The sequence below is a fragment of the Cucurbita maxima genome, unplaced genomic scaffold (assembly GCF_002738345.1).
Source record: "Cucurbita maxima cultivar Rimu unplaced genomic scaffold, Cmax_1.0 Cma_Scf00029, whole genome shotgun sequence".
In the NCBI taxonomy this organism is placed as follows: Eukaryota; Viridiplantae; Streptophyta; class Magnoliopsida; order Cucurbitales; family Cucurbitaceae; genus Cucurbita; species Cucurbita maxima.
The window spans coordinates 3,100,802-3,127,997 of record NW_019272045.1 but is presented as its reverse complement, the minus strand read 5'-3'; the positions used below and the strand labels follow the sequence as shown (position 1 = coordinate 3,127,997).

At 36.1% G+C, this 27,196-nt stretch overlaps 7 protein-coding genes across 10 annotated transcripts; 6 read left to right on the top strand and 1 right to left on the bottom strand.

Moving 5' to 3' along the window:
* Positions 1-333: 333 nt before the first annotated feature.
* On the top strand, positions 334-1,879 carry LOC111465773 (pentatricopeptide repeat-containing protein At2g15690, mitochondrial-like). Its single transcript, XM_023110277.1, has one exon. It carries the CDS (start codon positions 428-430, stop codon positions 1,805-1,807), a length of 1,380 nt encoding a protein of 459 aa, XP_022966045.1. The 5' UTR covers positions 334-427; the 3' UTR covers positions 1,808-1,879.
* A 558-nt stretch (positions 1,880-2,437) lies between these two features.
* On the top strand, positions 2,438-4,221 carry LOC111465772. Its single transcript, XM_023110275.1, has 3 exons — positions 2,438-2,548; positions 3,271-3,476; positions 3,928-4,221. Exons 2-3 carry the CDS (start codon positions 3,295-3,297, stop codon positions 4,112-4,114), a joined length of 369 nt encoding a protein of 122 aa, XP_022966043.1. The 5' UTR covers positions 2,438-2,548; positions 3,271-3,294; the 3' UTR covers positions 4,115-4,221.
* A 2,001-nt stretch (positions 4,222-6,222) lies between these two features.
* On the bottom strand, positions 6,223-7,042 carry LOC111465706. Its single transcript, XM_023110218.1, has one exon. It carries the CDS (start codon positions 6,947-6,949, stop codon positions 6,461-6,463), a length of 489 nt encoding a protein of 162 aa, XP_022965986.1. The 5' UTR covers positions 6,950-7,042; the 3' UTR covers positions 6,223-6,460.
* Positions 7,043-11,882: 4,840 nt separating this feature from the next.
* On the top strand, positions 11,883-14,437 carry LOC111465505 (cytokinin dehydrogenase 3-like). The gene is made up of 5 exons (XM_023109909.1): positions 11,883-12,484; positions 12,844-12,971; positions 13,380-13,655; positions 13,732-14,000; positions 14,094-14,437. The coding sequence occupies exons 1-5, from the start codon at positions 11,887-11,889 to the stop codon at positions 14,383-14,385; spliced, it is 1,563 nt and encodes a 520-aa protein (XP_022965677.1). The 5' UTR covers positions 11,883-11,886; the 3' UTR covers positions 14,386-14,437.
* An 859-nt stretch (positions 14,438-15,296) lies between these two features.
* LOC111465335 lies at positions 15,297-17,270 on the top strand. The gene is made up of 8 exons (XM_023109649.1): positions 15,297-15,412; positions 15,498-15,623; positions 15,846-15,969; positions 16,045-16,059; positions 16,221-16,274; positions 16,368-16,610; positions 16,702-17,088; positions 17,181-17,270. The coding sequence occupies exons 1-8, from the start codon at positions 15,297-15,299 to the stop codon at positions 17,268-17,270; spliced, it is 1,155 nt and encodes a 384-aa protein (XP_022965417.1).
* A 577-nt stretch (positions 17,271-17,847) lies between these two features.
* LOC111465580 (nucleosome assembly protein 1;2-like) lies at positions 17,848-21,039 on the top strand. Of its 2 annotated transcripts, none has more exons than XM_023110033.1 (12): positions 17,848-18,046; positions 18,160-18,203; positions 18,446-18,541; positions 18,665-18,757; positions 18,834-18,921; positions 19,011-19,072; positions 19,173-19,357; positions 19,474-19,651; positions 19,737-19,780; positions 19,964-20,171; positions 20,281-20,301; positions 20,409-21,039. In XM_023110033.1, the coding sequence occupies exons 1-12, from the start codon at positions 18,001-18,003 to the stop codon at positions 20,487-20,489; spliced, it is 1,146 nt and encodes a 381-aa protein (XP_022965801.1). In that variant the 5' UTR covers positions 17,848-18,000; the 3' UTR covers positions 20,490-21,039. The 2 variants fall into 2 exon arrangements, with proteins under 2 accessions (XP_022965801.1, XP_022965802.1); XM_023110034.1 differs by having other exon boundaries at positions 17,849-18,046; positions 20,284-20,301.
* Positions 21,040-21,617: 578 nt separating this feature from the next.
* LOC111465427 lies at positions 21,618-26,793 on the top strand. 3 transcript variants are annotated; one of them, XM_023109799.1, is made up of 10 exons: positions 21,618-22,006; positions 22,519-23,822; positions 24,159-24,224; positions 24,343-24,471; positions 24,558-24,608; positions 24,863-25,003; positions 25,103-25,675; positions 25,727-26,336; positions 26,418-26,484; positions 26,565-26,793. In XM_023109799.1, the coding sequence occupies exons 1-8, from the start codon at positions 21,826-21,828 to the stop codon at positions 26,069-26,071; spliced, it is 2,790 nt and encodes a 929-aa protein (XP_022965567.1). In that variant the 5' UTR covers positions 21,618-21,825; the 3' UTR covers positions 26,072-26,336; positions 26,418-26,484; positions 26,565-26,793. The 3 variants fall into 3 exon arrangements, with proteins under 3 accessions (XP_022965567.1, XP_022965566.1, XP_022965565.1); XM_023109798.1 differs by having other exon boundaries at positions 25,103-26,336; positions 26,581-26,793; XM_023109797.1 differs by having other exon boundaries at positions 25,103-26,336.
* Positions 26,794-27,196: the final 403 nt, after the last annotated feature.

Sequence of the window (27,196 nt, the reverse complement as noted above, 5' to 3'; positions counted from 1 at the left end):
GAGTTACCACTTTTTTTTTTAATTATTTCAAAAAGATTATACTTGTTGAACTAAAATATCAATGGTTCACGATTCACAAACTCATCACTGGCATATATTTCTTACAACGTCAAGTATTATTCGGGTTATCAGATCATACCGCCAATACTCGAGTTATCAGATCATAGAAGCGCTCCTAATTTCAATTTTAGGTTTAATATAACATTTTAAAATTTAAAATTTTAATTATGATAAGAATTAAATAAACTATGATGGTTCTAAGTAATGAAAACTTCAAATTAAAATATAAAAAAAATCCTGGACATTTATGAAGTCCAGATATTTTGTTTCTACACGTCCAATTATCTCAACAAAGTTCTTGGCCATCTTCTGGGCTCTATGCCCCCACCAACGCTCTTCCTTTTAAGATAACAAAAACAGCACACCAATGGCTTCCTCGATTCCTTCTCAGACCACTCCAAACTCCATTATCACTACCAATTTCACATCGCGAATCATCCCATTTCACTCTCCCGCGGTCAAATCCTTCCGACCCACGCTCTTCTGCCCTAATGCTCTCTCCAATTCCAGCAACCGGAAGCCGGCTCGCCGGTACGACGGCCAAACCACGACGAACACTCTCTCCAAATCTCAGAACCGGACGAGCGATTCAGTTCTTAGTCCTCCGTCGACGGTGCATTTAGTGGCTCTATGCGAGGCGGGTGAGGTAATGGACGTTCTGGAATTTATAGGCCATGGTGCTAATCTTGATTATGGTATTTTTACTGCTTTGTTGAATTCTTGTTGCAATTTTAAGTTGCTTGAGGCTGGGAGAAGGGTGGATAGGCTGTTGAAAGGGACGAAATTTAGTGGGGATGTGGGATTGAATAATAAATTGATCGAAATGTACTCTTGTTGTGGCTGTATGAAAGATGCGCGTAGGGTGTTTGATAAAATGCCTGACAGGGATATTAGGACGTGGAATTTGATGATCAAGGGGTATGGAGAGAATGGGGAAGGAGATGGTGGATTGGCCTTGTTTGAGCGAATGAAGAATGTGGGGTTGCAGCCAAATTCTGAAACATTTCTAGCGGTGTTAGCAGCTTGTGCCATGGCTGAAGCTGTGGAGGAAGGTTTATTTTACTTTAACTCGATGGAAAATGAATATGGAATCATTCCTGAAATTGAACATTATTTGAGAGTTGTTGATGTTCTTGGGAAATCTGGCCATTTGATTGAAGCAGAAGAGTTCATTAAGAAAATGCCCATCAGCCCCACAGCCAAAATCTGGGATGCCCTTAGAATCTACGCTCGACTCCATGGAAACATCGAGCTTGAAGATCGAGCCGAAGAGCTGATATTCTCTTATGACCCGTCCATGGCGCCCACGGCTGCCAAGCCACCGCTCCCTCCACTAAGGAAGCAATCGGTCACCAACATGTTGGAGGAGAAGGACAGAGTGAGGGACTTCAGATGTTCAATGCCTTCCAAAGAAGAGGGGGAAAGGGGGAAGCTAAAAGGATTGAATGGACAAATGAGAGAAGCAGGGTATGTGCCAGATACCAGATATGTGCTTCATGACATTGATGAGGAGGCTAAACAGCAAGCTTTGCAATACCATAGCGAGCGGTTAGCCATTGCTTACGGATTGATCAGTACGCCTGCGAGAACGACGCTAAGAATCATCAAGAATCTTCGGATCTGCGGCGATTGTCACAATGCAATCAAGATCATGTCAAAGATTGTTGGAAGAGAGTTGATTGTTAGAGATAATAAGCGGTTTCATCACTTCAAAGACGGCAAATGCTCTTGTGGGGATTACTGGTAAATACATCAACTGTATATACACAATCATATTTGGGCTTCCTTCGTAATATTTACTCCATTGCTTTTCATTTTCTCGTCTTTCCTTATTGACTCTTCACAATGGTATGATATTGTCCATTCTGAGCATATGACTTTATTTTTTGTTTTCTCGAAAATTCTCGTACTAATTCATACTTATGGAGATGTATTTCTTATTTAGCTGACGTTGGACTCCTCTTCTAACAATTCCCAATAGTTTTATGATAGAAAGCGAAGCGAGAAAGTCAGATTGAAAGATAAATATTCATAGTAAACATGAGATTTTGAGGATTCTGGTTCTAATGCAAATCCAAAAAAAATCTGGTCAGTAGAATAACAGATATTTTCAAATTTTTAATCAAGTTTTAGTTTTTAATATAATAAAGGTTTTATGGGTAGAAAATGAGAAAATTTAAGAAGAAAGGGTTAGACATGAGAATAATTAAATAATAAAAGTTTTATTAGTCGAAATTATGCAAATAAATATTTAATATTTAATTAGAAATGACAGCACACCCTTAAAATTAAATTTCCTAAAATACCCTTTGGATTAAAATTTGTGTGGGCCGAGGTGAAAACCAGCAGGCCCAGGGTTGGGTGGAAGAAGTCCTCGCTCCGTAGTCCGTCGTTCCATTGAAATTCTCAAGATCTCAATTCCTCATTCTCTCTTCTTCACGGTGTCGGAGCTCCACTTTCTCCCACTACTAGCGGCGACAGAAAGGAGGTCAGCTCCTCAATCTCCTCCTCCCTCATCGTCTCTTTTGCTATTTCTTGAAGCTGAACGCCTTTCACATTCTCTTCTATTTTCTGATTTCTAATTTTCTTTTTTCCATCCGTTTCCTCCCCGTCTGATTTGATCCTTGGTTTTGCCTTTTACTGTATCCTGTGTTTTTCTCTTTCTTTTATATGATCTTTTCATCTTCTCTGTCGTATAAATACTAAGCCTTATTTGTATAATAGTGGAAATCTCTTTTTCTTTTTTTTTTCTACGTCTTTGGATCGTTGTTTCGGATATTCGATATTGAAATTTGATTAGGGTTTTAGCCGTTTGTTATTTTCAAAATTGACTACACTAAAACTGTCTATTGCCAAAGTTCGGAGGGAAAATGTCTGTGATTTAGGGTGCTATTTATGGCGGAATGGTTTCTCTGGATCTTATTTTCCGACGCATGTGACGGTAGTAAATTTCGAGTTACTCCATTTTGCCTGTTCGACGTTGATTTTTGTGCTTAACGAAGAATCATATTTTTTCACATGGCAGTGGTTTTCTAGATCTCTTTTCACTTCTGATTTTGTCTGAGAAGCCATTTTTTCGGGTATTTATTCATTGTTAGGAACGTCAGGAAAATCGATGTTTTGTAGAGGGTGATAAATATGTTCTTGTTTTCCACATGGATTCAAAACTATTGTTTTCTTTAATTTAATTTTTTTATCTCTTGGCTGCAGTTTTCTAGCTTTCTTTTGGATTTAATGGCGTCCAAGTTGCATCAGTTGCAATCCAAGGCATGTCAAGCTTCTCGATTTGCTATCAAGCACGGGTCCTCCTATTATAAGCAGTTGTTGGAGCAGAACAAGCAATACATCCAAGAACCAGCTACTGTGGAGAAATGCAGCTTGCTTTCAAATCAGTTGTTTTATACTCGTCTTGCTAGGTTATTACCTTCACTACTCATGCTATTCTTGCACCTTTTCCTTGCATGTTGAAGAATTCCTACCGTTTTCATGTTCATGTGTTCTTGGGATTATACCTATTAGCTTAGTTTTCGTATCTTACGCTGGCATTCAACTAATACAATTGTGTTTTAGAAAATCGTCTGTTTCTATATTGTTTTCCACACTGCTTCTAAGCATTGCACCACTCGTGAGAATTATAGTTCATTGACCTATTTCCATTCATGGAATAGTATACATATTTGATATACGCGGGAATGAATCCCCTGTCACCTGTAGCACTGTGCTTCGTATGATAGCATTTTTTTTTTCCTGAAAATGGGTGCATTTTCTGTATTATCCCCCACCCGATGTTCATATCCTAAAATACTTGTCCCAAGCTGCACTTCATTGCTTTACTCACTGATTTCGCACTTTACGTTTATTATGCAGCATCCCAGGCCGATATGAATCATTCTGGAAAGAACTTGATTGTGTTAAAAACTTGTGGAAGAACCGGCAGGAGCTGAAAGTTGATGATGCTGGCATCGCGGCCTTGTTCGGGCTTGAGTGTTTTGCATGGTTTTGTGCCGGTGAGATCGTTGGAAGGGGCTTTACATTCACAGGTTATTATGTCTGAGGACATCCATAGTCATTTGTGGAAGGGATGTCGATAATGGAGAATTCCCTTCTCTTTTCTGCGGGTACTTCGCATATAGTTTTTTTTTTTTTTTTTTTTTTTTTTNTTTTTTTTTTTTTTTTTTTTTTTTTTTTTTTTTTTTTTTTTTTTTTTTTAATTAAGTTGAGAATTCTGCGAGCAACTCTGATAGATTAATAATAGCCCATGAATTCCGAGGGGGACTATAAAGGATTCTTGCGTTGTTCAAATTGATAAATCCAGATACTAACTATGAACTGGAAATCTGATTTGGTGAAACCTCCATACAAGATGTGGCTTATGCTGCAACTTCCCTGCATTTTTCTTGGAGCTTTTTCCCAGATGATGTGCTAGGTTGTGCGTTGAACTAGAGGTATGTCATTGTGCAATCTTTGTATTTGGGTGTTCTATTCGAAATCTTCAATATCAAGTTCATCTCTCCCATGTGAAGGTTTTTAAAATCACCTCTAGTTTTGAATGGATTTTGGTTGTACGTTGAGGATCGGTATATGCCTTGAGAACCAGTAATAATAGCCTATAAGTAAGTTACTTATATGTGCAAATTAGTAGTTCATACCAAAGTTGAGGGGTTATGAAATGGCTTGAGAAAGAAAAAACTTTTGAAATGGTACCATGTGTAGTTTGGTGCATTGTCTATGAAAGACCCCTTAAAGGAAGACGCCCAAAATGCTTGCTGGTGTGACACATGTATGTTTCACAGAGTAGTTTGTTTAGGCCAGAGTCAAAGAGTGGTTGAGAGTGGACACCATGTCTCCTACATTTTGAGGCATTTCCACTCTTTCTTAGACGTCATTTTGGAGTGTGGATATAGGGCCTTGGGGATAGTTCGTTGAGTATTTGGGACACAAAATTTGGTAAGCTTTTATCTTTCATGTAAACGAACTTAATTCTAGAATCTTAATTTCAGCCGGTCGAACTCTCGAAAACCCAACTTTTGAGATTATTTAAGTTTACAATCTATGAAATTGAAATTAAATTTATAAATTTATTAATAAAACAAAATATTTATATAAAAAAAAAATCAACTTGTGATTAATGGCTTTTTTTAATAGATTAGTGTCTATTTTTTATATCACTAGAAATAGACTTGGTAGTAATAGGTCGGCCCACTTGAAGTTAGGGCCGAGCCCAGTTTCGTAGGTTAATTTTAATTCACGTACTTAATTAATTATTTAATTATTACAGCCCTAATTTAAATATTTACAATAAAAAAAATAATAATAATTTAGTAGACTGTCCTCTATAAAATTAATTCATTGTAATTTAATAATATGAAACTTTTAGACGTAATTATCAATTTCTATTTTAACCAAAAGGTAACCTATAAAATTAATGTCAGGACAAAAGAAGACAAACATGTACTTGATTAGCTATTTTAGTAATTGAATTTAATAGTAGTTTTAGTAATAAAATAAATTAATATAATAATTATATTAATGTAATAATTTATATGTTTTAGAAATGGTACTCAAACAATTCAACTAATCCTAAATAAAATAGGATTGAGATTATGGAATGGAAGTGTCCAAATCAAATTTTAACCTTTAATAATAATATAATAATTAGTTCCATATTAAATAATTATAGAGCTACCTCTCTAAATTAATTACCCACCCTACCATTGCTACCCAACTAACTTTGCTTAAAAAAACCTATTTAATTTATTATTTTCTCAAATTTTAATATTAATAAAGGAACTTTATTATATTATTGACCACAATATGAATAAAGGACAAAAGCAGTAATTTGTATCTTTAAAATGTTTTTTTTACTGTCATAAATTATTGTTATAAAAAAATATCATAACAATAACAATATTTTAAAGCTTTCTACACCCAAATAACATAAACTCAAAAATAAATACGAAAAACAAACAAATATCAATATTAAATGACCCTCACGAGATTATTAAAACCTACAATGCTATTAACAATGTCAAGAAGGTTTATTTAAATAAAAATAATAATAACGATAATAAAATATTTTTAAACTCATTTTAAGTTATATTACGACAAATCGAACAATGTGATTTGAGAGTTTTCAAAAAGAAGAAAAAAAAATGAAGGAAGAAAATCGGAAAATTGTGAAGTTTCTTTTGAAGTTCACATGCGCACTATCCAACACAATTTCCCAAAACGACAAGTCGTTTTTCATTTCGATTCTATCTTACTAACTCTGTGTATATTCTCTATTCACAGTGTTCAACCCCAAAATTACATCTCAATCCTTACCTTCTTCTACTTCTTCTTCGTCTTCTTCTTCTCCACCGTAAACCCTAACCCTAGCCGTTTTCATTTCCCCTACGTTTCAGAAAATCTGTTCCTCATCGCCGATGAACCTCGCTAAATCATCCTCATCCCAACTGAATCCCTCCGACACGGACGACGCCTCCTCCGTCTTCCACAACTTCCATTTCTCCACAGTCGCAGAATCGATTTCCATCAGTTTGATCCTCGCTCCGTTCATGTCCACGCTTGCCATCACCGACGAGTCCGATTCCGAGAAAGATGAACCGCAACTCTCTTCGTTTCCATTGATCGTAACGAACGACGACGATGATTGAAAAATCATCGCCGATGAGTACGGATCGTCAATGAACTTCACTTTCTCCGCCATCGGCCGGCTTTTCTCAGCGTCGTCCAGAAGCATCATGAGTTCGCCGACTGTCTCCTCTTCCACCGAAATCCATGCCAGAATGTCGTTACCGACATCCTCCACCGCCGCCGCCGCTCGCGGCCTCTTCTGCGTCGAGTTCTCCGCCGGAACAAAATCGTGCCTCTTCCGCGTTTCTTCCATGAGAGAGAGAGAGAGAGAGGGAGGGAGAAAACAAAATGTGGAGGTCGCTAGAGTGTTATGGAAGTCTGAGTGTGGTGAATTTATTAGAAAAGTGACGAGGCGAAAATACATCCATCCGGTTTGTTAGGTTGTTTTTGTAATAATTCAATCTCGAGGCAGCGTGTAAAACGTCGAAATAATCTTCACCGTCCATTTTCCGGCCCCACCCTCCAATACCACGCCAGCCGTTTGATGCACGAAACTGTCGTTTTCAATAATTTGAAAAAGAAAAAGGCTACAAAAAACCAAAATATTTGTTGCTTACTTTGTAATGTTTATTTTTTTGGGTTAATTATTATTATTATTATTATTTATTTTTTATAAAAACTGAATATAAATATCAAACTAAGTTAAAAAAAATATTAAAAAATCACTGCTTCGTTGACCCTGGGCATTAGCGTGAAACTTGCAAAAGATGACCCATCAAAGTGCTGTGTACACGTGGAAAGAATAAGACAAAGGATGTTTAATGGTATATAAACATTAAATTAAAATAAAAATTTGAGTACAATAGACCATTATGTCAGCGGTTGGTTGGCTTAAGAGTAAGAGTTCTTCCATATTAATTCAAATATGTTCGCCAGTATATACCAATTTTTCCACCATTATCTTTCATAAGAGTCCGAGTCATATCTCCGCCTCCAGCAGTATAAGGACAAAAAAGAAAGTAATTTAAAATGCATTTGGGTCCAGGTTGGGACTAGGAATCAGAATATAAATCATATAAATTTTATCCCAAGGGGCAGAGAAAGCGATGGGAGAGTGCCACGTGGAATAGATGATGACGTGTCTGGTCGAGACGGGGTATTGTACGGTGGTAAATAAAAGGGTGGAATTAGGTAGGATGGATCATAGATGGGAAGAATAGGTGGAATCTCCAAAATGGGCTGCCTAGTCAAAGGAGAGAGGAAGCAGTCAAAGGGTAAAAGCGTCAGAGAGAAATAACAGTAGTGTCTGTGGCGGCGACCATTAATGGAATGCAAAGGGTGTGTACGGCGATAGACTCAGAAACCTATACTCCATTCCTTCCCTTCTATCACACCACTATTTGTCTCACTATCACCATTAAAAATAATAATATAAAAATGAACGTCGGGTCGGGTCGGGTCGGTAGACCGGATATAATAATGGGCCACTGCCCAACAGATCGAACGAGGCCCATAAATTTACTTTCTCCGTCCGACCTTATTATGGGCCTACAAACCCCCTCAAAATTCGGCCCAACAGAAGATCTTGATATTATCCGGTCCAAATAATGAAGGAATAAATAAAAGTGATTAACAATTGAAAAGAGAAATAAAAATATTGTTGTTAATGGACCTGATATTGTGATGTCAAATCAAGAGTTATGAGTTGATGCGATGTATTTCAATTAAAATTGAAGAAATTTATTAGAATGTGGAATAGAAACTAAATTAATTAATTAAATAAATAAATAAAAACAGGTTAAGTTGTGAGGTGAGGTAATTCACGTGGAAGGTTTGGAAATTAGATGGGACAAGGAGACATCCTTAGAACTCCTCACCTGCTTTCCTTTCGACAAAACTTTGATTTGAGCTCATTTTGGATTCATTTGTTCCCATGTTTTTTATTTCTTTATTTTCTTATCAATTTATTAAATAATTTTATTTAAATTGTAACATCAACTCAAATATAACTCAATTAATTAAAGATTTTTTTGATTGAGAGGAAAATCACGAGTTTATGAGTATGGTACACTATCTCCATTAATATGGCGCTTTTGGAAAAAATAAAAACAAAATGATGAAGCTTATATTTAAAGTTACAATATCATATTATATTATTGCAGATGACGGTGATGTATAATTTTAATTAGTGATTTTAAAGCCTATAATGAAATTGTAATAAATTGTTAATTAATTGATATTAATTTCAAATCATAAAAAGTCTTTTGGTTAAATAAATAAAAAAACAAATAAATGTTTTTTTATCAGTCACTGTTATGTTTTGTTTATGTTTGCAGCAATTGTTCCCAAATACGGAAGCATCCGCATGTCTTGGACATGACAGCTCCCTCCCAAATCACATCTTCAATTTCTCCTACCACTGTACCCCTTTTTAGATTTCGTCTGTAATTTAATAAAAATATATGGATTCATAAATATGTGTTCATACGTTTAAAGTATCTTTTGTCAAATTTAAATCAACTCCTCGAAATGACGTCTTAGACTTTATCATTTGAAAAATTTGGACGACAACCCTCCACGTCATTAATTACTCAACATATCGGTAAATAAGTAAATGTAATTTTATCGAGAAAAAAACCAGCATTCTTATAGAAAGACCTGTCTTTGTGTTTGATTTATATGTTTTTGTTGTTATTTATAGGCATGATGTTGGAAAGATTTTATAAAATCAGTGTGAATTAGATTTCTGCTAACTTATTACTGTTAATTTTGTCCTCATTCTGGCCAACATATTACACCACATACGACTTTTCGCCAAAAGCTTGATGTTTATATATTTTTAAGGAGGAAATAACATGTTCCACCTAAATAATAATATTAATAAATAAATATGAATTGACACGTGATTTTACCTCAAAAATTTTTTCGAAAACTTTTTATTTAGTATAATTTGTTTGAGAGATTTACGAGCCCTTATAAAAAAATGTTTCATTCATCTCCAGCCAACCGATGTGTATCTCACAATTCACCTCTTCTAAGTCCAACGTCTGCACTCGTTTCTCTCTCCAATCAACATGGGACCCTCCCATCCACCCTCTTCAGAGCCCAGCGTCCTTCGGGTTCAACCTCCTCGCTGGAATATCACCTATAGTGTCCACTCTCTTTGAGACTCAACTTCCTCAATGACACATGGCCTGGTGTCTGACTCTAATTTCATTTGTAATATCTCAAGCCCACCAGTAGCAGATATTATTTTTTTTGAACTTTCATTTTTTTATTTTCTTCAAAGTTGTTAAGACTTGTCTACTAAAAGAAGTTTCTACATCGGTTCCTTTTTCCAACTAACCTGGAATCTCACATTTTATTCCTTGTTTATATATATACGTTGGAGAGAGGGGTTGTCTGATGCAGTAACCTATGGCTGTAACGCACCCCACACTCTAGGCAGCGCCCAACTTCCCCAATTGCCCTCCTCTTCTCTCCCACGTGATGTTGTCTTAAGTTTCCAATATGGTAGGCCAAAACTCCAATGACTCGATTCAAAATAATTGACCTAAAACCCTATAAACAATTACAACTCACAATTTACATTATCATCTGAACCACCATTCACCGCCGCCCGCAACAGCTGCCAACTACTTCGCCACCACCGTGGTTCATCGGAATATATTTTTAAAATATTTTTTTGGGAAATAATAAAACATTGGTTGATACGATACCCAACCATATTATATAAACATTCCTAAATGATTTAAAATCACATTATTTATAATGCATGGTTTGATGGATTGAGAAGCCCAGCTAATACTTTCAAAATAAATGTACAATTTTAAATTATTTAACACATCATCTTTGACCTAAACATCTCATATATTCGTATAATCTTGCTCAATGGAAAGCCAACAAAATAAAACAAAGCAATTCTAAACACGTGAAAATTTCAATTCACTTATAAAATGTGGGACTCAAACACTATTGACATTTTGACCAAATCTTCGAGATACTATAGAAAGATCACGAACTTGTTAGACAATTTTCTTTATAGATGTATAACTTTCTGCTATCTAAAAATTAAATAATATTTTTATTTGGCAGAGTTCATTTAAATATGTCTTATTTACTACCAACCAAATCAAAACATGAGCAGCATAGCTGAATTTCGAAGGACAACATAGGGCCCGTAAGGTGATAAAAACAACAAGGGCATTTTACAAGATTGTAAGGTGTTAAAAAGGAGCAAGAATTTATAAGGACAACATAGTCCCGCTAAGGTTGAAGTTTGTCGTAATAATGCCAAACGTGTGACATGAATCTTGTAACGAAGTGAAATAAATAGGAAAAATTAGTATAGATTGATGTGTCGGAGGTATGTCTAGAAATGCATGAATATGAGTTTATTGAAGTATGCCTGTTCTAGTTGCTATGCACCTTTCGTACATACCATAGTACTCGACATTACAAATCTCATTCTATAACATTTTTCAATTATTCTTTTCATTTTCATTTAATTTAGAAATAAAAATGTTCGTTGAAAGGATCGGACGGTGGAGAGTAACCAAATAAATAAACGAGGGATAGTTTCTGTAGCGCGTGTATTTCATGACGTTTGTTTCCACAAAATAATTTTATTAAATTAAGAAAAGGCATCCGAAACTTACCCTTGCAAATCTTTGAAAACCAAGACAAACTCAATGCAACGACGTCGTTTAAGTCTTCCCTCACCAACCAATCTTAACCTTAAGCCAACTCTTTTCTTTTCTTTTCTTTTCTTTTCTTTTCTTTTCTTTTCTTTTAAATAAAAAATAGCCCAATTTTTCTCCCCAACTTTATTGCTTCTCAATTCATTAAAATTAATTTCCTGCTAAAATATTTGACTTACTACCATATTAAATATTTTTAAAAATTTAAAATGTATTTACAGACATATTAAATACACTAACTTTACGAGATAATTCAACTAATTAAGATAAGGAGACGTGTTCACATGTCAAGCTACACCGACTTTAAAAATTTAGATAAAAACAAAGTCACTAGGTGGCAAAAGTTGAATGAAAATGTGTAGAATTGATCGAGTATTTACATCGTATTTAATGAAAGAATCGTTAGAACCTTACAAATTTATTGATTATATATATATTTTTTTTTGTCGTATTCTCATCCAAAATCTCTATAAATATTGGCTCAGCGACCCACCAATTTCTTACCAACGTTCACAAAACCCTTTATTCTTCTTTCCTTTGAAAAACCACCATGACGGAAAATCTCCCGGTTCATTTCATAGTCACTTTCTTCATAAACCGATTAAAATCCAGCATAAGCAAATCCAAGCCATGGATTACCTTACACCCGCAACCAAACAACCTTGTAGACGATCCCGAATCTTTAACCTTAGCCTCCTCCGATTACGGGAATATGGTCAAAGAAATCCCTGCTGCGGTTCTTCAACCAACCTCCATAAACGACGTCGTTCACCTAATAAATTATTCCTACAACAACCCCATCCCATTTCCGGTAGCCGCCAGAGGACAAGGCCACTCCGTACGAGGCCAAGCCATGGCCAAAAACGGCGTCGTAATCGACATGTCGTATTTGCGGCGGAATCGGGAAACCCCTGGAATCACAATCTCCCGCCTCCGCTCGACTGGGGAGATTTACGCCGACGTCGGCGGAGAGCAGCTATGGATCGACGTGTTGAATGCCGCGTTGGCGTATGGGGTGACTCCGGTGTCGTGGACGGATTATTTGTACATCACGGTGGGGGGGACGTTATCAAACGGCGGGATCAGCGGGCAGACGTTCCGGTACGGGCCGCAAGTGAGCAATGTGGTGGAGATGGATGTCGTCACAGGTATGGAAAACGAAACGGCATGTAATTTTGTATTTAAATATAAATAAAAAAAACAATTTATTTGTTCATACGATATTAAAAGGACAAGTTTGGTTGTTACATAATGTGTATTAAGTACAGACATTTTTCTACATATCATTAAATGATATGAGAGAGGTGTTTATTTTGTGGTCCCTAAGTTTGAATTCTAAAAAAAAAAAAAAAAATGTATTTTTCAAACCAGGTGATTCCAGTCTATTTTGTACAAATAAACAGCTTGTCTTTTAAAAATAAATTATTATTGCATGCATGCAATTAATGTTTATTAATTTGGTTTTTCTATTAAAAATAAATAAATAAATAATTTATTGTATTTGCAGGTCAGGGGAATATGCTGACTTGCTCTGCTAAAAAGAACTCTGAGCTATTCCATGCGGTTCTGGGGGGTTTGGGTCAATTTGGGATTATTTCTCGGGCAAGAATAGCTTTGGAACCAGCTCCAAACAGGGTAATTATTTATTTATTTAAATTCTATTTCCTTTTTTTTATTCTATGGTTTTTTTTTTTAAATATTTAAAAGGCTTATTCTTACAATTGTGGTTTATATTTCTTATATATATATATATATAGTTTGTAAGGTTGATTAAACGTAAGGAAGTATCTATGGATTATTCAATGAATGCTTCTAAACCACCCAACATATCATTGTCTTTGTTTGGGAGTGTTTCTGTCATTTCCAACCATCAAAACGGTGTCGTATCCAATAATACAAACAAATTCCGAATTAATTCTCATGCATATGTTTTACTACTTCTTAATCTCATGCTTTGTCTGCTAATTATGATTATTATTATTATTATGTATGAACGCATGTGAAATTCGAAGATACTGATGATGATGTGGAATTCGGTTGCAGGTTAAATGGATACGAATGTTGTACACTAACTTTTTCGCGTTTGCTAAAGATCAAGAGCGTTTGATCTCATTCAATGAAAGAAAACAAGCGAATGCACTGGATTATTTGGAGGGTTTGGTTCTGCTGCATCATGACTCACCGGATACTTGGCGTTCCTCGTTCTTTCCACCGTCTGATCATCCTAGAATAATTTCTTTGGCTAATCAAAACTCTGTTATTTATTGCCTTGAGGTTGCTAAATATTATGATCGTCATACTCAATCTACTATAGACAAGGTATAGATTTAATACTTTTCTCGCTCCCGATGTCTAAAAGAAGATAATTCTTATATGTTTGCTTTTTTTTTTATAGGACCTTGAAGTATTATTCGAAGGGTTAGATTACGAGAGCGGGTTCAAGTTTGAGAAAGATGTAACGTACGTGAAATTTCTAAATAGGGTTAGAAGTGGAGAACTGAAGCTTCAATCCCAGGCACTGTGGAACGTTCCTCATCCATGGCTAAATCTCTTTGTACCGAAATCTCGTATCTTCGATTTTGATGCAGGTGTGTTCAAAGACATAGTTTTACGGCGAAATATAACCAAAGGACCTGTACTCATCTACCCAATGAACTACTCCAAGTAAGCTCGTAAAATAACGTTTTCTATATCTAACGTATGTCGACTACCAATTCATCGTAATTAATATTATGAATTGGTACAATAAAAATGCAGGTGGGATAGTAGAAATTCAACGGTTATACCCGACGAAGAGGTGTTTTACACGATAGGATTTTTGCATTCAAGTGGGTTTGATGATTGGAAATCGTTTGACCGACAAAACGAAGAGATATTAGAATTTTGTGAGAAAAGTGGGATTGAAATCAAACAATATCTTCCGAATTACAAGACACAAAGACAATGGATCGACCATTTTGGTTCCAAATGGACAAATTTCGGAGATATGAAAATGAAGTTCGACCCTAAATATATTCTCTCTCCGGGACAGAGAATTTTCAATGTCTGAGATTATGTTTTTCCCTAGCAGTGTAAGAAAACAAATACTATATATATATAGGTAGGAGGCAGTAATTAGATTATATATTCCCAATATTATTAGACATTGATTAGCTTTTTAACTTTTATTTTTTTACCACTAAAGATGTTGAATTTAACTTGGAAAAGCTGGTAGTTTCTTGTCAAATCATTAAAGATTTTAATTTACAGGAACGTTTTGAATGTGAGTAAATATAATTATTATATTTATATACAAATGTAATAAAATTGATTGGTAAATGTAAGTAAATAAAAAAATTAAAGGAAAAAAATAAAAGGTTTTAAAAATAATTTTATTGAAATGCAGATTTGCCGACACACCCGAGACCCAATAACTGGAATTATGCATCCATGAAATCAAACATTTTATCTTTTTTATTTTTTTGTAACAATAATTTATATATTTATCAATTGTTTTTCTATTTTTAATATTTAAATAATTAATTAATAATATTTTTTTAATGGATGGTTTTAATTTTGTAATATAATTTATATTAAAAATGTAAAATCATGGACCTATTGTGGGCTCCAAGCCCTAATAGAAACAGGCTAACTGATTCGATGGGCCTCACGACTTGGCCCAATAACTTTCGATAACCGAAGTCGTGTCTTCGCTCGGGGCCTACTCCCACTCGATTATTTTCGAAACAAAGTAGTTCCATTGAAAATTTGAAAATTTAGAGTCCGAGTGAGACCGGGAAGAATGGTAATGCATGGACCCTCCAATAGGAACATATATATATTTTTTTTAATTTATTAAATATATATATTTTACTTTTCTGTCCCTAAAGGCTGATTGTCAAATTTGAAGTTGATATTAATTGGAAAACCCTTTCCCTTTGCCTCCACCTTCCAACCCTTTTCTTCTCCTTTCTGTGTATTATGGATACTGTCTTTTCTCTGGACGAGGCACCCAGAGCCACCTTCCTTCGAGCCATTATGCAATCTTTTCACCCCACTTACATTTGCCTTTGGTCTTATTTACCCCATCCTTCTCAGTAATTAATCACTTACCTTCATGCTCTCAGTAAAACACACAGTTTTCTTCTGATTTTTTGTATTAATTTCTGAGTTTTTTGATAGCTGTTTGTTGAATCTTGATGCGTTGTTCCGGGAGGATGATGCGAACCAACCCAGCAGTTCATTGGGCAGCTTTGAACGGAGGCTTTTTGATGAGTACAAGCCATTGATATTCAAGGTGGAAAACAAGTAAGAAAGCCTTTTCTTTTATTCTTCCGTAATGGATGGTAGAGGAACACGAACTCTCCACAATGATTTTATATTGTCCACTTTGAGCACAAACTCTCGTAACTTTGCTCTGGGCTTCCTCAAAATGCCTCACTCCAATGTGAAAAACAAGTAGGAAAGTTCGAGAAATCAAAGTGGGCAACATCATCGAAAACCCTTTGTTTTGTTATTTGTTGATGTGAGTGTAATTATTATGAACAGCCTTGTTCCTGGCCATGCTTTCAACAACAACATTTTCTTTTTAGAGCTTCATCAATCTTTGCTTCACGCCCATTCCTCTTCCCAAATTCAGTCCCATTTTTATGCTGTAAGTGTGTTTTTTTTTTCACGTTCGAGAAAATTAAGGATATAAATTTATGTTCTTTCTTCCTCTTCTTCGCAGGCAGCTGGGATTAAGGTACGTTGGACGAACTTTCTGTTAAGAATTATGACTCTTCACAATGATATGATGTCATTCATTTTCAGCATAAACTCTCGTGGTTTTGTTTTGAGCTTCCCAAAATAAATCTTCGAAATTGACTTGAGTGTCGTTTTTTGTTGATTAATTATTAATATCAGAGTGTAGTTTTCATGGGCTGCAGCAATGGAGAAATCGAACTTGGATTCTCCGAGGTAATTCAACTGGCTTATACTTTTAAATTTGTAACAATTTAATTTTTATGGTGAAAATATACTTCAGTATTATAATATTTGAATAATTTTCAGGTTAATATGGTAGAGAAGATGAGAGCAACAAGTCCATTTTCCTCAATGGCGGTTCTTAACAACCCTCCTCCCCCCACTTCATCTTCCTTTGAAACTGATTATAAACCGTCGTTGTCCATGAACTTCCTTCGTCGTCGACCCGGGTCAGCTCAATTGCTTCACATGATAGCGGAGCGGAGAAGAAGAGAGAAGCTTAATGGAAGCTTCCAAGCTTTGAGATCCCTTCTTCCTCCCGGAACTAAGGTTAAATATAATCAATTTTTCATGCATATTTTTTGTTAATATTATTATTATTATTATTATTATTATTTTGTTAATGAATTTACGTACGTAGAAAGATAAATCATCAGTACTAGCAACCACAAGAGAATACTTAACCAAATTGAGAGAGCAAGTTTCAGAGCTCAGCCATAAAAACCAGAGGCTTCTAGAAGCTCAGTCTCAAGGGGAAGAAACTGCCAACTCATTACTTTACGAACGCTTCACCGTTAGGGTTTCCCACGCGCCGCCGGGGTTTACGCCGTCTATTAATGGAATGGAAATCATAGACTTGGAAATTACGGTTAGAGGCGGAGGATCGTTAATGGCGGATATTGTAATTCGCGTGTTGGAATTCTTGAAGAATGTAGTGAATGTGGGGGTAATTTTGTCATTTCACGGCATTGAACAGATTTCTCCTTCTTCTCTTATTAGCCGCCTCCGCTTCAGATTCAGCCTTCAGGTTTGCTTCCTCTCTCTCATTTTTAGGGTTTTGTTTAAATTATTTTGATTTATTTATTTATTTATTTATTTATTTATTTTGTCTGTGAATAGGATGGCGAATGGGACGAGTCGGGTTTCCTGGAAGCAGTGAGAAGAATTGTGTCTGACTTGGCGACCACGTACAACGAAAAACAACCATAACAGACCAATGATATTTTGCCACGTGTAAACGCTGTTTTATTGGATTTTCTTCTAATTTTTTAATATTAAATTTTTTTTTCCTATTATAAGATTATGAACTTCACCTTAATATAAACAAATAAATTTACGTATATTTTTAGTCTTTTTGGGTCCTCATAAAAAATATTTTAATCTTTTTGACTTTTATTTTAAAATTATTATTTTTAAAGAATTAGTCAAAAGAACAATGTTTCTCCAAATCCTTTCCTAATTCAAATACAATTCATCTTCATGAACGGGTGGGTCCCAACCAACTCCTTTACAAAATATCATGCAATATAAAGGTTGAAAAAGCAACCAGGAATTGGAAATTGGTATTTAAATTCCATGATTGTATAAGAACACGTGGGACACATCTATTGGTACATCAGATGGGCTTGACACCGCGAATGGGCCGGACCTGTTAATTTGGGCTTTTACGGGAAAATATATGAGCCGAATTGTAAAAGCCCGCCTCAGGAGATTTAATTTTGAATTGTTGAAATTGTATTTTGCTTGGGCGTTCCATATAAAAGGAAATAAATGGAAGGAGTGTTAGGTCTCGAACAAGTGTGCGAGGGTATTTAGACGGTCGGGCACGTTGAGGCTGCCCTTTTCACACCTCTTTCCTCGCTCCCTTGTATTCAATCTAGGGTTTTAGACTACCAACTTCCCCCTTCCCTTCGCTCACCATCTCTTTGCTATATTCTCAATGAGCAACAACAAGGATAACTTCAACGTCTCCGATCTCGGTTCTGGTAATCTTGTTTCTCCTCTTCTTCTTTTCGATTTACTTCCTCTGTTTGTCATTATATCCATTTCTCCTTTTTCACATATTGATTTTGAGGGTTTTTGGTTTTTAATTCTGAAGCTCTCAATGAGGAGGATCGAGCAGGCCTCGTCAATGCTCTCAAGGTACTAAAATTGTTTTTTCTATTCTTTTTTGGTCAAACTATAGTGGGCGATAATATTAGAATCAGGAATATTCTCGTATGTTTTTTTGCAGTGTTTACTTTGAATTGAGTGTAAAGTTTTGAATAATACTGTGTTTGATTTCTCTACCGCATTTTAATGGTGCTATAACAATGTTTAGATGGAATTTTAAGGGGTTTGGGTTTAGCGGTGGTTGATTTTATTCGGGTTTTGATGGTTTGCAGAATAAGATTCAGAGCCTCGCTGGACAGCACTCTGATATCCTCGAGAACTTGTCTCCTGTTGTTCGTAAGCGCGTCGAGGTTCTAAGAGAGATCCAGGCAAGTATAATTTCTCTGCTTCTTTACTATTCATTATAAGGACTTTTTGGTTTCTTGCTTCTGCTCTTTTTGTAATTGCTTTGTATCGCCTTGGAATTATTTATAACTCATCCTATTCAACAGAGCCAACATGACGAATTAGAGGCTAAATTTTTTGAGGAAAGGTTGGCGCTCGAGGCCAAATACCAGAAATTGTATCAGCCACTGTACTCTCAGGTGTGAATTTTGTGTACTAGAGGTTGTATTAGTACATATTTTGTTTAGTTGTTGATTAGTTCTTATGTCTCTGCAGCGATACGATATTGTAAATGGTGTTGTTGATGCTGAAGGAGCTGGAAAGGAATCTGCTGCTGGACAAGAAGAGGACAAAGATGCAGCAGGTAATTCAATTCTAAACCTTCATTTGATACATTGTTTTTATCTGTTTGATTTAAATCACCTATATTTAAGCTCCCTTCTTTCTTTGTAGAGAAAGGAGTGCCCGACTTTTGGCTTAATGCAATGAAGAACAATGAAGTATTAGCTGAGGAGGTTTGTGTTTTCTGTTGTTTATTGTTTTCCTGTGTTTGTAGAATCATTGAACCAACTAGTTGTGACGCTATGTACCTGAATTCTGCTAATTTTATTTTAGGTTACCGAGCGTGATGAAGGAGCTCTCAAATATTTGAAAGATATCAAGTGGTGTAGAATAGACAATCCCAAAGGATTCAAGCTTGAGTTCTTTTTCGACACTAACCCCTTCTTTAAAAATTCTGTCTTGACAAAGACATATCACATGATTGACGAAGACGAGCCAATTCTTGAGAAAGCAATTGGGTAATTTCTTTTTGCCTCATCAGTATTTTGTATGCTAATTTAAAGACTTATTTCTTTTGCTGTATGAATCTCATCTTCGTTATATTTGCACTGAATATGATTATCACTGTTGGCAGAACGGAGATTGAATGGTATCCAGGAAAATGTCTGACCCAGAAGCTACTGAAGAAGAAGCCTAAGAAGGGATCGAAAAATGCAAAGCCAATCACGAAGACTGAAAATTGTGAAAGTTTCTTCAACTTTTTCAGTCCACCTCAAGTGCCTGATGACGATGAAGATATTGATGAGGACACTGTATGTTTAAATATCAATTCGTTGTAAAAACCAATAAAATGCTCATCTATTTCTCTGCTCTTAATTTTAGTACCTCTTTTGTCAGGCTGAGGAGCTTCAAAATCAAATGGAGCAAGATTATGATATCGGGTGAGTTATATTGACATGCTTAGTCGTACGACAAATCATATGTTAATTTTCAATGTGCTATGTGTTTATCTATCTATATTTTCTGTAATAAAGCTCTCATATATGGACTTTGTTGTTTTTTGAATGGATATGAAGATTTTGAACGTATATTGATATCTTTATATTCATTTATTCTCTTCGTAGGTCAACAATTCGAGACAAGATTATTCCGCATGCTGTCTCATGGTTTACAGGGGAAGCTATTCAAGATGAGGAATTTGAAGACATGGATAATGAGGATGACGACGACGAGGACAATGATGATGAGGATGAGGATGAGGACGAGGACGACGAGGATGAAGATGATGATGACGAAGATGAGGACGAAGATGAAGGTAAATCCAGGAAAAAGGTATGCCACTTCTTTTAGCTCATTTACTTGTATACCCTTTTGTTTTAGCAGTTGGAATTTGACAAAATTGTAACACTTAATGATTGAATTCTTTGTGTTGTGGTGTCAGCAGTTGTCAGCTGGGAACAAGGTACACTTCCATTCCATTCCTCAGTCCAACCAAACTCTTTCCTTGAACGAAGTTGTGTTTGAATGTGCCTTTCTTTATCTCACATATTGTTTGTTTGGAATCTCCAGAAGGGTGGAAGAGGAGGAGGAGCAGCAGCAGCTGGGGATGGTCCGCAGGGGGAGAGGCCTCCAGAATGCAAGCAGCAGTAGGAATGAAATCGATAACGAGTCGGTGAGACTGTCTGTGTGTTATGAGAGTCCGCTGTACAAGTAATTTTTGGGTGGAAAAGAGAGCGAGAATGGCCGCCGGGGAAGGGAGGGGATGGGGGATTGGGTTGCAGTTTTTATATGGTTCTTTATTGTCTATGATGATTAATACTTTGGTAGTACTGAAAGGGGATTTAGGAGGACAGTCCATTCCCTTTCCTTGTTCTTTTTTCTTTTTTTTAAAAAAAAAAAAAAAAAAAAAAATCAATTGCTGGGTTGTGAAGGGGATGATGGGTTTTTTTTTTCTTGCTCTTCCGCGTCTGTCTGTCTGTTGGNTTTTTTTTTTTTTTTTTTTTAAAAAAAAAAAAAAAAAAAAAAATCAATTGCTGGGTTGTGAAGGGGATGATGGGTTTTTTTTTTCTTGCTCTTCCGCGTCTGTCTGTCTGTTGGGGGGAAGTTGGGATTAGTTTTTATGTGAAGTGTTATTTATTGAACCTGTTTTTACTCTATAAGATGTTGCCTTTCCTTTATATATTCCATATCTATCTTTTATTTTAGCCTTTTTCTTTGCCTTTTCTGTGATCATAATTTTAGTTTCAATTCATAAAAATGGTATCATAAATGATTAAGTTACTTCTCACAACCTTGTATTGTTAGATGAACATGATTCTGTATTGTTCGATGAACATGACTCCATAAAGTTATGATCTTATCCGCTTTGAGCATAAGTTTTCGTATTAATGGAGATAGTATTCTTCGATTATATACTCGATTATTTTCTTTTTTTTATAAAACATAACTATTTTTGGATCTCTCTAACTCAACTCTTTTTTTAAAATTTTTTATAAAACATAATAAAATTAAATAATTGAGAGATAAATCTAAATTTTGGATTTTAATTTGAGATTTTATAAAAATCAATAAATAAATAAATAAGACAATTATAATATAAATCTAGATTTGATATTTGAAGTTCCCTCTCATTTACGCCTACAAAGTCGAAACTAAGCCCACTCATTTTCATGGGCCGTGTTGAGCCCATATTAAAGGGAATGTAAACGAGAAAGGAGCGAGGCTGGAGGTCTAGTGGAGCGAAAACCGCCTTATAAATTTGCAAGCCTCTGCTCCAAATATATCATTACTCCCTGTAGCCCGCTTTCCATGTTTATTCAATTCACCTCTCCGCCATTTTTAATTCCACGAGGTTTCATGGCGGCCTCTCCTCATCACCACCAGGTTTCATTCACTTGCACTTCGATGAACTTCTCAGTTTCCTCGTAGAATCGAGGTTTATATACAGTAGGAATCCGTTAGTTGGAAGTGGTAGGTTTGAGTATTCATGGAGGACGCTCGTATTGAAGCCACGAAGTTAGTCGAATCAAAATTAATGTTCCCACCTCACCGTCGATCACATCTTAAGAGCGACACTTATCGGACTCTGGTCCGAATCCTTTCGCCCTTCTGCGGCAGCGACGACGTCTCTTTGGCGACGGAATTTGATCCACAACAACTGAGACATGGTATCATCGAAAATCTCTTTCAATTTATCCGGTTGGTTTTTGTGCGCAAATGTAACTGAGGACTTAATCCAATTCAAACAACATCGTTCCGTGGAGGTTTCAAGAGCAAAAATTGTACTTATAACTCGTTCAAACGCACGTTTTCTTTCTGAGTGCTTTCATGGATTAACTATAATGGTCCTAGTGCTAGTTTCCAAACGGTTAGGTTTTGTATTGTTTGGAGATATCTTCCGAGTTTTAAGTTCATGCCTTACTTCAAAACGCAATACTGTAAAATCTTGTCTCTTCAGGGTTGAACACAGGATGAAGGTCTAACATTGTGTTATTTATTTATTTATATTAAAAAATTGAGTGACTGTGATGGCAACTGTGTCGTTTCCCCGTTCTTTAACTTTGTAGAATCATTTTTTACACCTGGCCTTCAAGCATGAAAACTGGTATAAAATTTGATTGCATCGCGTTTTTTTTTGAGAAACTTTTTTGTGACTTTCATAATTCTGTCTGTCGAGCAGCTTATACCAGCCACTTAAAGCAATCAACTGTAGAATCATCAGGCCAGCAGTTCGGTGAAGATTTTGTAAGACCGGAAATTGGTGATTCAGCTATTGAAACGGTGACAGTGGTTGAAGATGGCGTGGGGATGGATAGTCTTGAAGATGGATATTTTCATGAATCTGAAGTGAAGATGAATGTAATAAAAGATATGTCAATAGTGGAAAGAAGTGACAATGGGAGTGCTGAAAGGGAACTTCAGGGGGCTAGTTCTCAAGAGAACCGTTGTGTTCATGAGGAAAGTCATAGTGATGAGTTAGAGGCAGCAAATATGGTTGAAGGAAATAAGGTGCTTATTGATGACAACAGTAGCAATAAGATGAGGTCTTCGGATCAGACCAATTGTGAAAATGATCAAATATCACCTAAAAAGTTCCAGGAAGAAATTGTTGAACATCAACAAGTTATGGCTGAACAAGATGCTGTGAACAGAGCCCAGAATCTTTCTATGACGATATTCTCGTCAGAAGGCGACAACATTGAGGAGGCTTCTAAACATAAGGACAATCAGGAAAACATACTTCCGATTGAAGATAAGGGCATGTACCAATTGACTGAAACACAACCAAAAGAATCAAAACCTGAGGGCAAAGTTTGCGAGCCTTGTTTAGAGATGGAGAGATCTCATGTTTCTAGTTTTGAGGTCATGGAGGTGGAAGATGGTGAACAATGTAGTGAAAAGGTTTGGGGGTTAGATCTCTCATGTTTGGATAAAGAGATGCCTTTCTGGGCTAATGAATTGAGTAAGGATAGTGAAGATTGGGCTGTTTCAATGGAGGTTGACACCTCCGAAGTAGGGCACAAAATAGTGTCTGAAAATATACAAATGGACAAATGTTTGATTGAAAATGAAGACATTGAGGAGGGTGAAATTTGTGGTGATTCGACACATGAAATTTCAGAAGATCCAGCTGTATTAGATGAGAAGCATTCCTTGATTCAAGCTAATGGAGAAGCAAAGAAGCCGGATTCCTTATTCTCCGACATAGTCAAGTATGCAACTCATGAGAATAAAGAAGAATCCAAACAAAAGAAGAGTAGTTTGGATGCTTGTAAACATGGTAGTATGGATTCTGTAAAAATGGTGACAACTATAATAGATCAAAATGATTTTATGTTAGAGGAAGCAGGATATACAGTAAAGGATAGTAGACCCAAAAGGGATGCAGATTCTTTTACCGCACGCATTAGTAATCAAGTCCCTTGTGGCCAAGTTCCAAGTGAATGTGCAACTGGACGGAAAGAAATTGTATCGACGGAAAAGGTATTGTTATATTATTATTTCAAGTTCTACGTTCTTTCTGATAGTATCGTGTTCACAGTGCTCCAATAAACTAATTACTGATGACATTATCTAATCCATAGGACTTATAGTATCAACAATTTAAGAGGGAATTTTTTGTCATAACTATCTGGTTTGAGCATTGGAACATGCCTGTGGTAGTACTTCTTGCAGTTTCACGAATCACAAGTTCTTATTGGATGGAAAATATTGGCTATTGTCGTTCTGTACCACCGTGTATGATGTGGATTTGATTAATTGTGATGATAAATAAAAAAACTACTCGACTTTTTTGGTCTAAAAAAGTTTTATTGGCAGGAAACTGGAGCTTGCAATAAGAAAAAACGTGGTTCATGTACAGAAGGGAGGAAAGAAAGGAAAAAGGTATTACCACATCTTTCATGTATCTATTGTTTTAAAGTGTCCTATATTCTTCATTCATCTATGGTGTGTTCGTATTAGTATTTTTTTTCTAACTCGCTATGACGATTACATTCTCAAGATTCAGAAAAGAAAGAAGCGGGCAGAGAAGAACAGAAAACTTGGTGTCAAAAGGTTGAAGCTACTTCCAGTAACAATGCCTAAACCTGTGGTATACTGTCGTCATTATATCAAGGGGAGGTGTCATGAGGTTGTATACTTAATTCTGTAATTTATTTATTTATAATTGGTAAATTTGTGGGCATACTTAAATTTCCATTTGCTTTTATTTTGCAGGGTGACAAGTGTAAATTTTCTCATGATACAACTCCTGCGACAAAATCCATAGTACGTTACTGGTTCTTCACTAATGTTTGTCGCTTTAGTTCATCTAATCAATTCTTTCACAAAGTGATTTTGCCTAATTTTGGAATGGTTTAGTTTTATTGCCAATTTGGCTTTCAGCTTGCTTGTTATGTGATTATAACTTTGTCCATTTCCGAATTATAAATATATTGTGCTTTAGTTTTAAAAAATGATCTCTATATATATACACACGCACATTCCTTTCTCTGTATTAATTAATCGTATCGATCTTGCAGCCATGTAGTTATTTTGCACGTCATTCGTGTATGAAAGGTGACGACTGTCCTTTTGATCATCAGCTGTTCAAGTATCCTTGTAGCAATTTTGTATCAAAAGGTTCATGCCCTAGAGGTGATACTTGTATGTTTTCACACAAGGTATACTTTTTTGCTTTCTGAATTGCAATTCCCTTTGAGTTTCAGTTTTATTAGTCTAGGTGCATTATGGCTTGTTAATACTTAAATAATTTGTTGCAGATTTTGCCCCAAGAACCGTCTAATATGCAAAATTTGAAAACCCAATCGAAACCACCAGTAACACCGGATAGTTCGGATTCTCAAAGGAAATCAAATATGAGTGGTGGCACTAAGCAAAAGCCTGTTTCTGTTACTGGACCCAGCTACGCTGGAGCTTCTTGCAATAGAACTCCACAGGGAGAATCTTTGCCGAAAAAAACAACGGGATCACTGCCGATTGGAATCAGTTTTCTCTCTTTTGGGAAGTCACCCGACCATTCTTCGCAGGTGAAGAACAATGATGTGGAACGTAGGAATTCGTTAACCCAAAGTGGGTTGTGTTCAGTTGAAAATTCTAGCGAAATCTCAAGGAAGATTCAGCCACAAAGCGCGCCAGAGGGGATAAGTATTCTATCGTTTGGTAGAACTTCACTCAGGTCTAACAGTGAGAACTTTGCTACACCTTCAAGCTATAATGCTGCCACTATTACATCCGGTAATCAGACTCCATCTGCTTCGAAAACTGGTCACGATCCCATTGAACTGGCGAAGAAAGTACAAATGACAACGTCCAAACTGACGAACTTCTTTTCTCCGGTAGGAAATTGTACTTCCAACTCAAAAGTGAGTTCTGATCTATCTGTACCGATGAAGGAAAGCATGTATGTTAAGCCTGAAGGCTTAAGTACAATATTCTCGAGGCTTCCCGGTACTTCGATGACAACAGGTCAATATTCTGATAGCTCAGCTTCTAGTATGAATAAGGGAACTCCAAACTCCGCTCAGAAGGCTCTACTGTCAACATTGGCATTTGCTGCAAAATATGAGTCGATGAATAAGGGTAAATCAAGTGCTTCTGCTGGAAGTAACGATGGTAACAAGGAAGATAGGAATGAGAAGATAAGTGGAAGTCTGAAGAATGATCAAGCCAAAGCTTCAAAACTTTTGGATTTCTTATTAGGCGTTGGATCTAAGTCTAATCTGAAATGAGAGTGGTTGTAGATTGCTGCTACTAACCCAGCTGAGCACTGGGAAAATGGGATCAATCAGCTAAATCAGGGATCGAAGAGAATTCATTCTGTCGCCTTGCTTTCTTTCTCGGTAACACGTTCATGGTTACGAAATCTGATTAATACCGAATCGGGTATGAACATGCTGGGACTGAGAAAGACAAAATGCTGCTGATCAGAAGCTTGCATTGTGTTATCCCATCACAAGCCTATGTTCAACGAGGAGCTGAAAGCGTCATGATAAGGTTGATGAGTTTATAATTTGTTTTACTTAATTTTTCCTATTTTGAAGTTGGGGTCTCCTTAGATCTTCTTGCGTTGTTCAGGAAGGAATTGGCATCCAATTGAACGACGATGCTTGGTTCTTTGATCCACCCTAAAGAACTTGGTTAGGTTAGTCCTTTGAAATTGCTATTTGACTTGGTGACTGTCTAAATCTAGCACAATTTTTTTTACCAATTTAATTTTGGCAGGTCACTGTTTTTGCAGCATGAGATCGTATGAACATCGCTATCGTCTTTTCGGCGGGGGAGTGTATTTGATGGAGAGCCATTCCTATCGCTATCTTCAATAAAATTTTGAAATTAATTTGGAAAAAAAAAAAAAATTATATTCCTAATGTAAAGATTTATTTATATTCTAAAGACTTAAAAGTTAGACTGAATTTAAACATCTCATAGTATATAGAGATCATTTCATGTACGTGTGGTCCTTGAGGATAAATGGTATCTTTGCCCGCGTGGCTGTAGGGCAGGTATGTCAGCCGAATGGTGCCCCCTTTGGAAGTTTCCAGAAGGAATAAGATGATCAGTCCAAAACGGCCGGCCCCTCCCCTATCGGTGAGCTATCCTTCTGTACTCTTTAAGAAAATTAATTTTATCTGTTCATTTAGTTAATGTCATATATACCCTCTCGTCACCATGATGACTGCGGGGGGGTTTGTTTTGGGATGCACATAGGAAATGATTACAGCGGTCGAAGAAGAAATGAAGACTGATAAATTAAATAATTATTTATTTTTTTTATAAAAAAACTACGGAGAATGAAACACGCTTTATATTTTGCGTGAGGATTACGCGCCAATCTGGTAAATGAGGTCGCGTTT

Excerpts from the sequence above, each read along its gene's own strand:
- LOC111465773 (XM_023110277.1), top strand. The coding sequence starts at position 428 with ATGGCTTCCTCGATTCCTTCTCAGACCACTCCAAACTCCATTATCACT.
- LOC111465427 (XM_023109798.1), top strand. The coding sequence starts at position 21,826 with ATGGAGGACGCTCGTATTGAAGCCACGAAGTTAGTCGAATCAAAATTA. Across the intron at positions 23,823-24,158 it reads AAATTGTATCGACGGAAAAG|GAAACTGGAGCTTGCAATAA; the intron begins GTATTGTTATAT and ends TTTTATTGGCAG. Across the intron at positions 24,472-24,557 it reads TCAAGGGGAGGTGTCATGAG|GGTGACAAGTGTAAATTTTC; the intron begins GTTGTATACTTA and ends TTTATTTTGCAG.
- LOC111465505 (XM_023109909.1), top strand. The coding sequence starts at position 11,887 with ATGACGGAAAATCTCCCGGTTCATTTCATAGTCACTTTCTTCATAAAC. Across the intron at positions 12,972-13,379 it reads TGGAACCAGCTCCAAACAGG|GTTAAATGGATACGAATGTT; the intron begins GTAATTATTTAT and ends ATTCGGTTGCAG. Across the intron at positions 14,001-14,093 it reads TACCCAATGAACTACTCCAA|GTGGGATAGTAGAAATTCAA; the intron begins GTAAGCTCGTAA and ends ATAAAAATGCAG.
- LOC111465772 (XM_023110275.1), top strand. The coding sequence starts at position 3,295 with ATGGCGTCCAAGTTGCATCAGTTGCAATCCAAGGCATGTCAAGCTTCT. Across the intron at positions 3,477-3,927 it reads TTTTATACTCGTCTTGCTAG|CATCCCAGGCCGATATGAAT; the intron begins GTTATTACCTTC and ends TTTATTATGCAG.
- LOC111465580 (XM_023110033.1), top strand. The coding sequence starts at position 18,001 with ATGAGCAACAACAAGGATAACTTCAACGTCTCCGATCTCGGTTCTG. Across the intron at positions 18,204-18,445 it reads GCCTCGTCAATGCTCTCAAG|AATAAGATTCAGAGCCTCGC; the intron begins GTACTAAAATTG and ends GATGGTTTGCAG. Across the intron at positions 19,781-19,963 it reads GAGCAAGATTATGATATCGG|GTCAACAATTCGAGACAAGA; the intron begins GTGAGTTATATT and ends TTCTCTTCGTAG.
- LOC111465335 (XM_023109649.1), top strand. The coding sequence starts at position 15,297 with ATGGATACTGTCTTTTCTCTGGACGAGGCACCCAGAGCCACCTTCCTT. Across the intron at positions 16,275-16,367 it reads TCGAACTTGGATTCTCCGAG|GTTAATATGGTAGAGAAGAT; the intron begins GTAATTCAACTG and ends AATAATTTTCAG. Across the intron at positions 16,611-16,701 it reads TTCTTCCTCCCGGAACTAAG|AAAGATAAATCATCAGTACT; the intron begins GTTAAATATAAT and ends TTACGTACGTAG.
- LOC111465706 (XM_023110218.1), bottom strand. The coding sequence starts at position 6,949 with ATGGAAGAAACGCGGAAGAGGCACGATTTTGTTCCGGCGGAGAACTCG.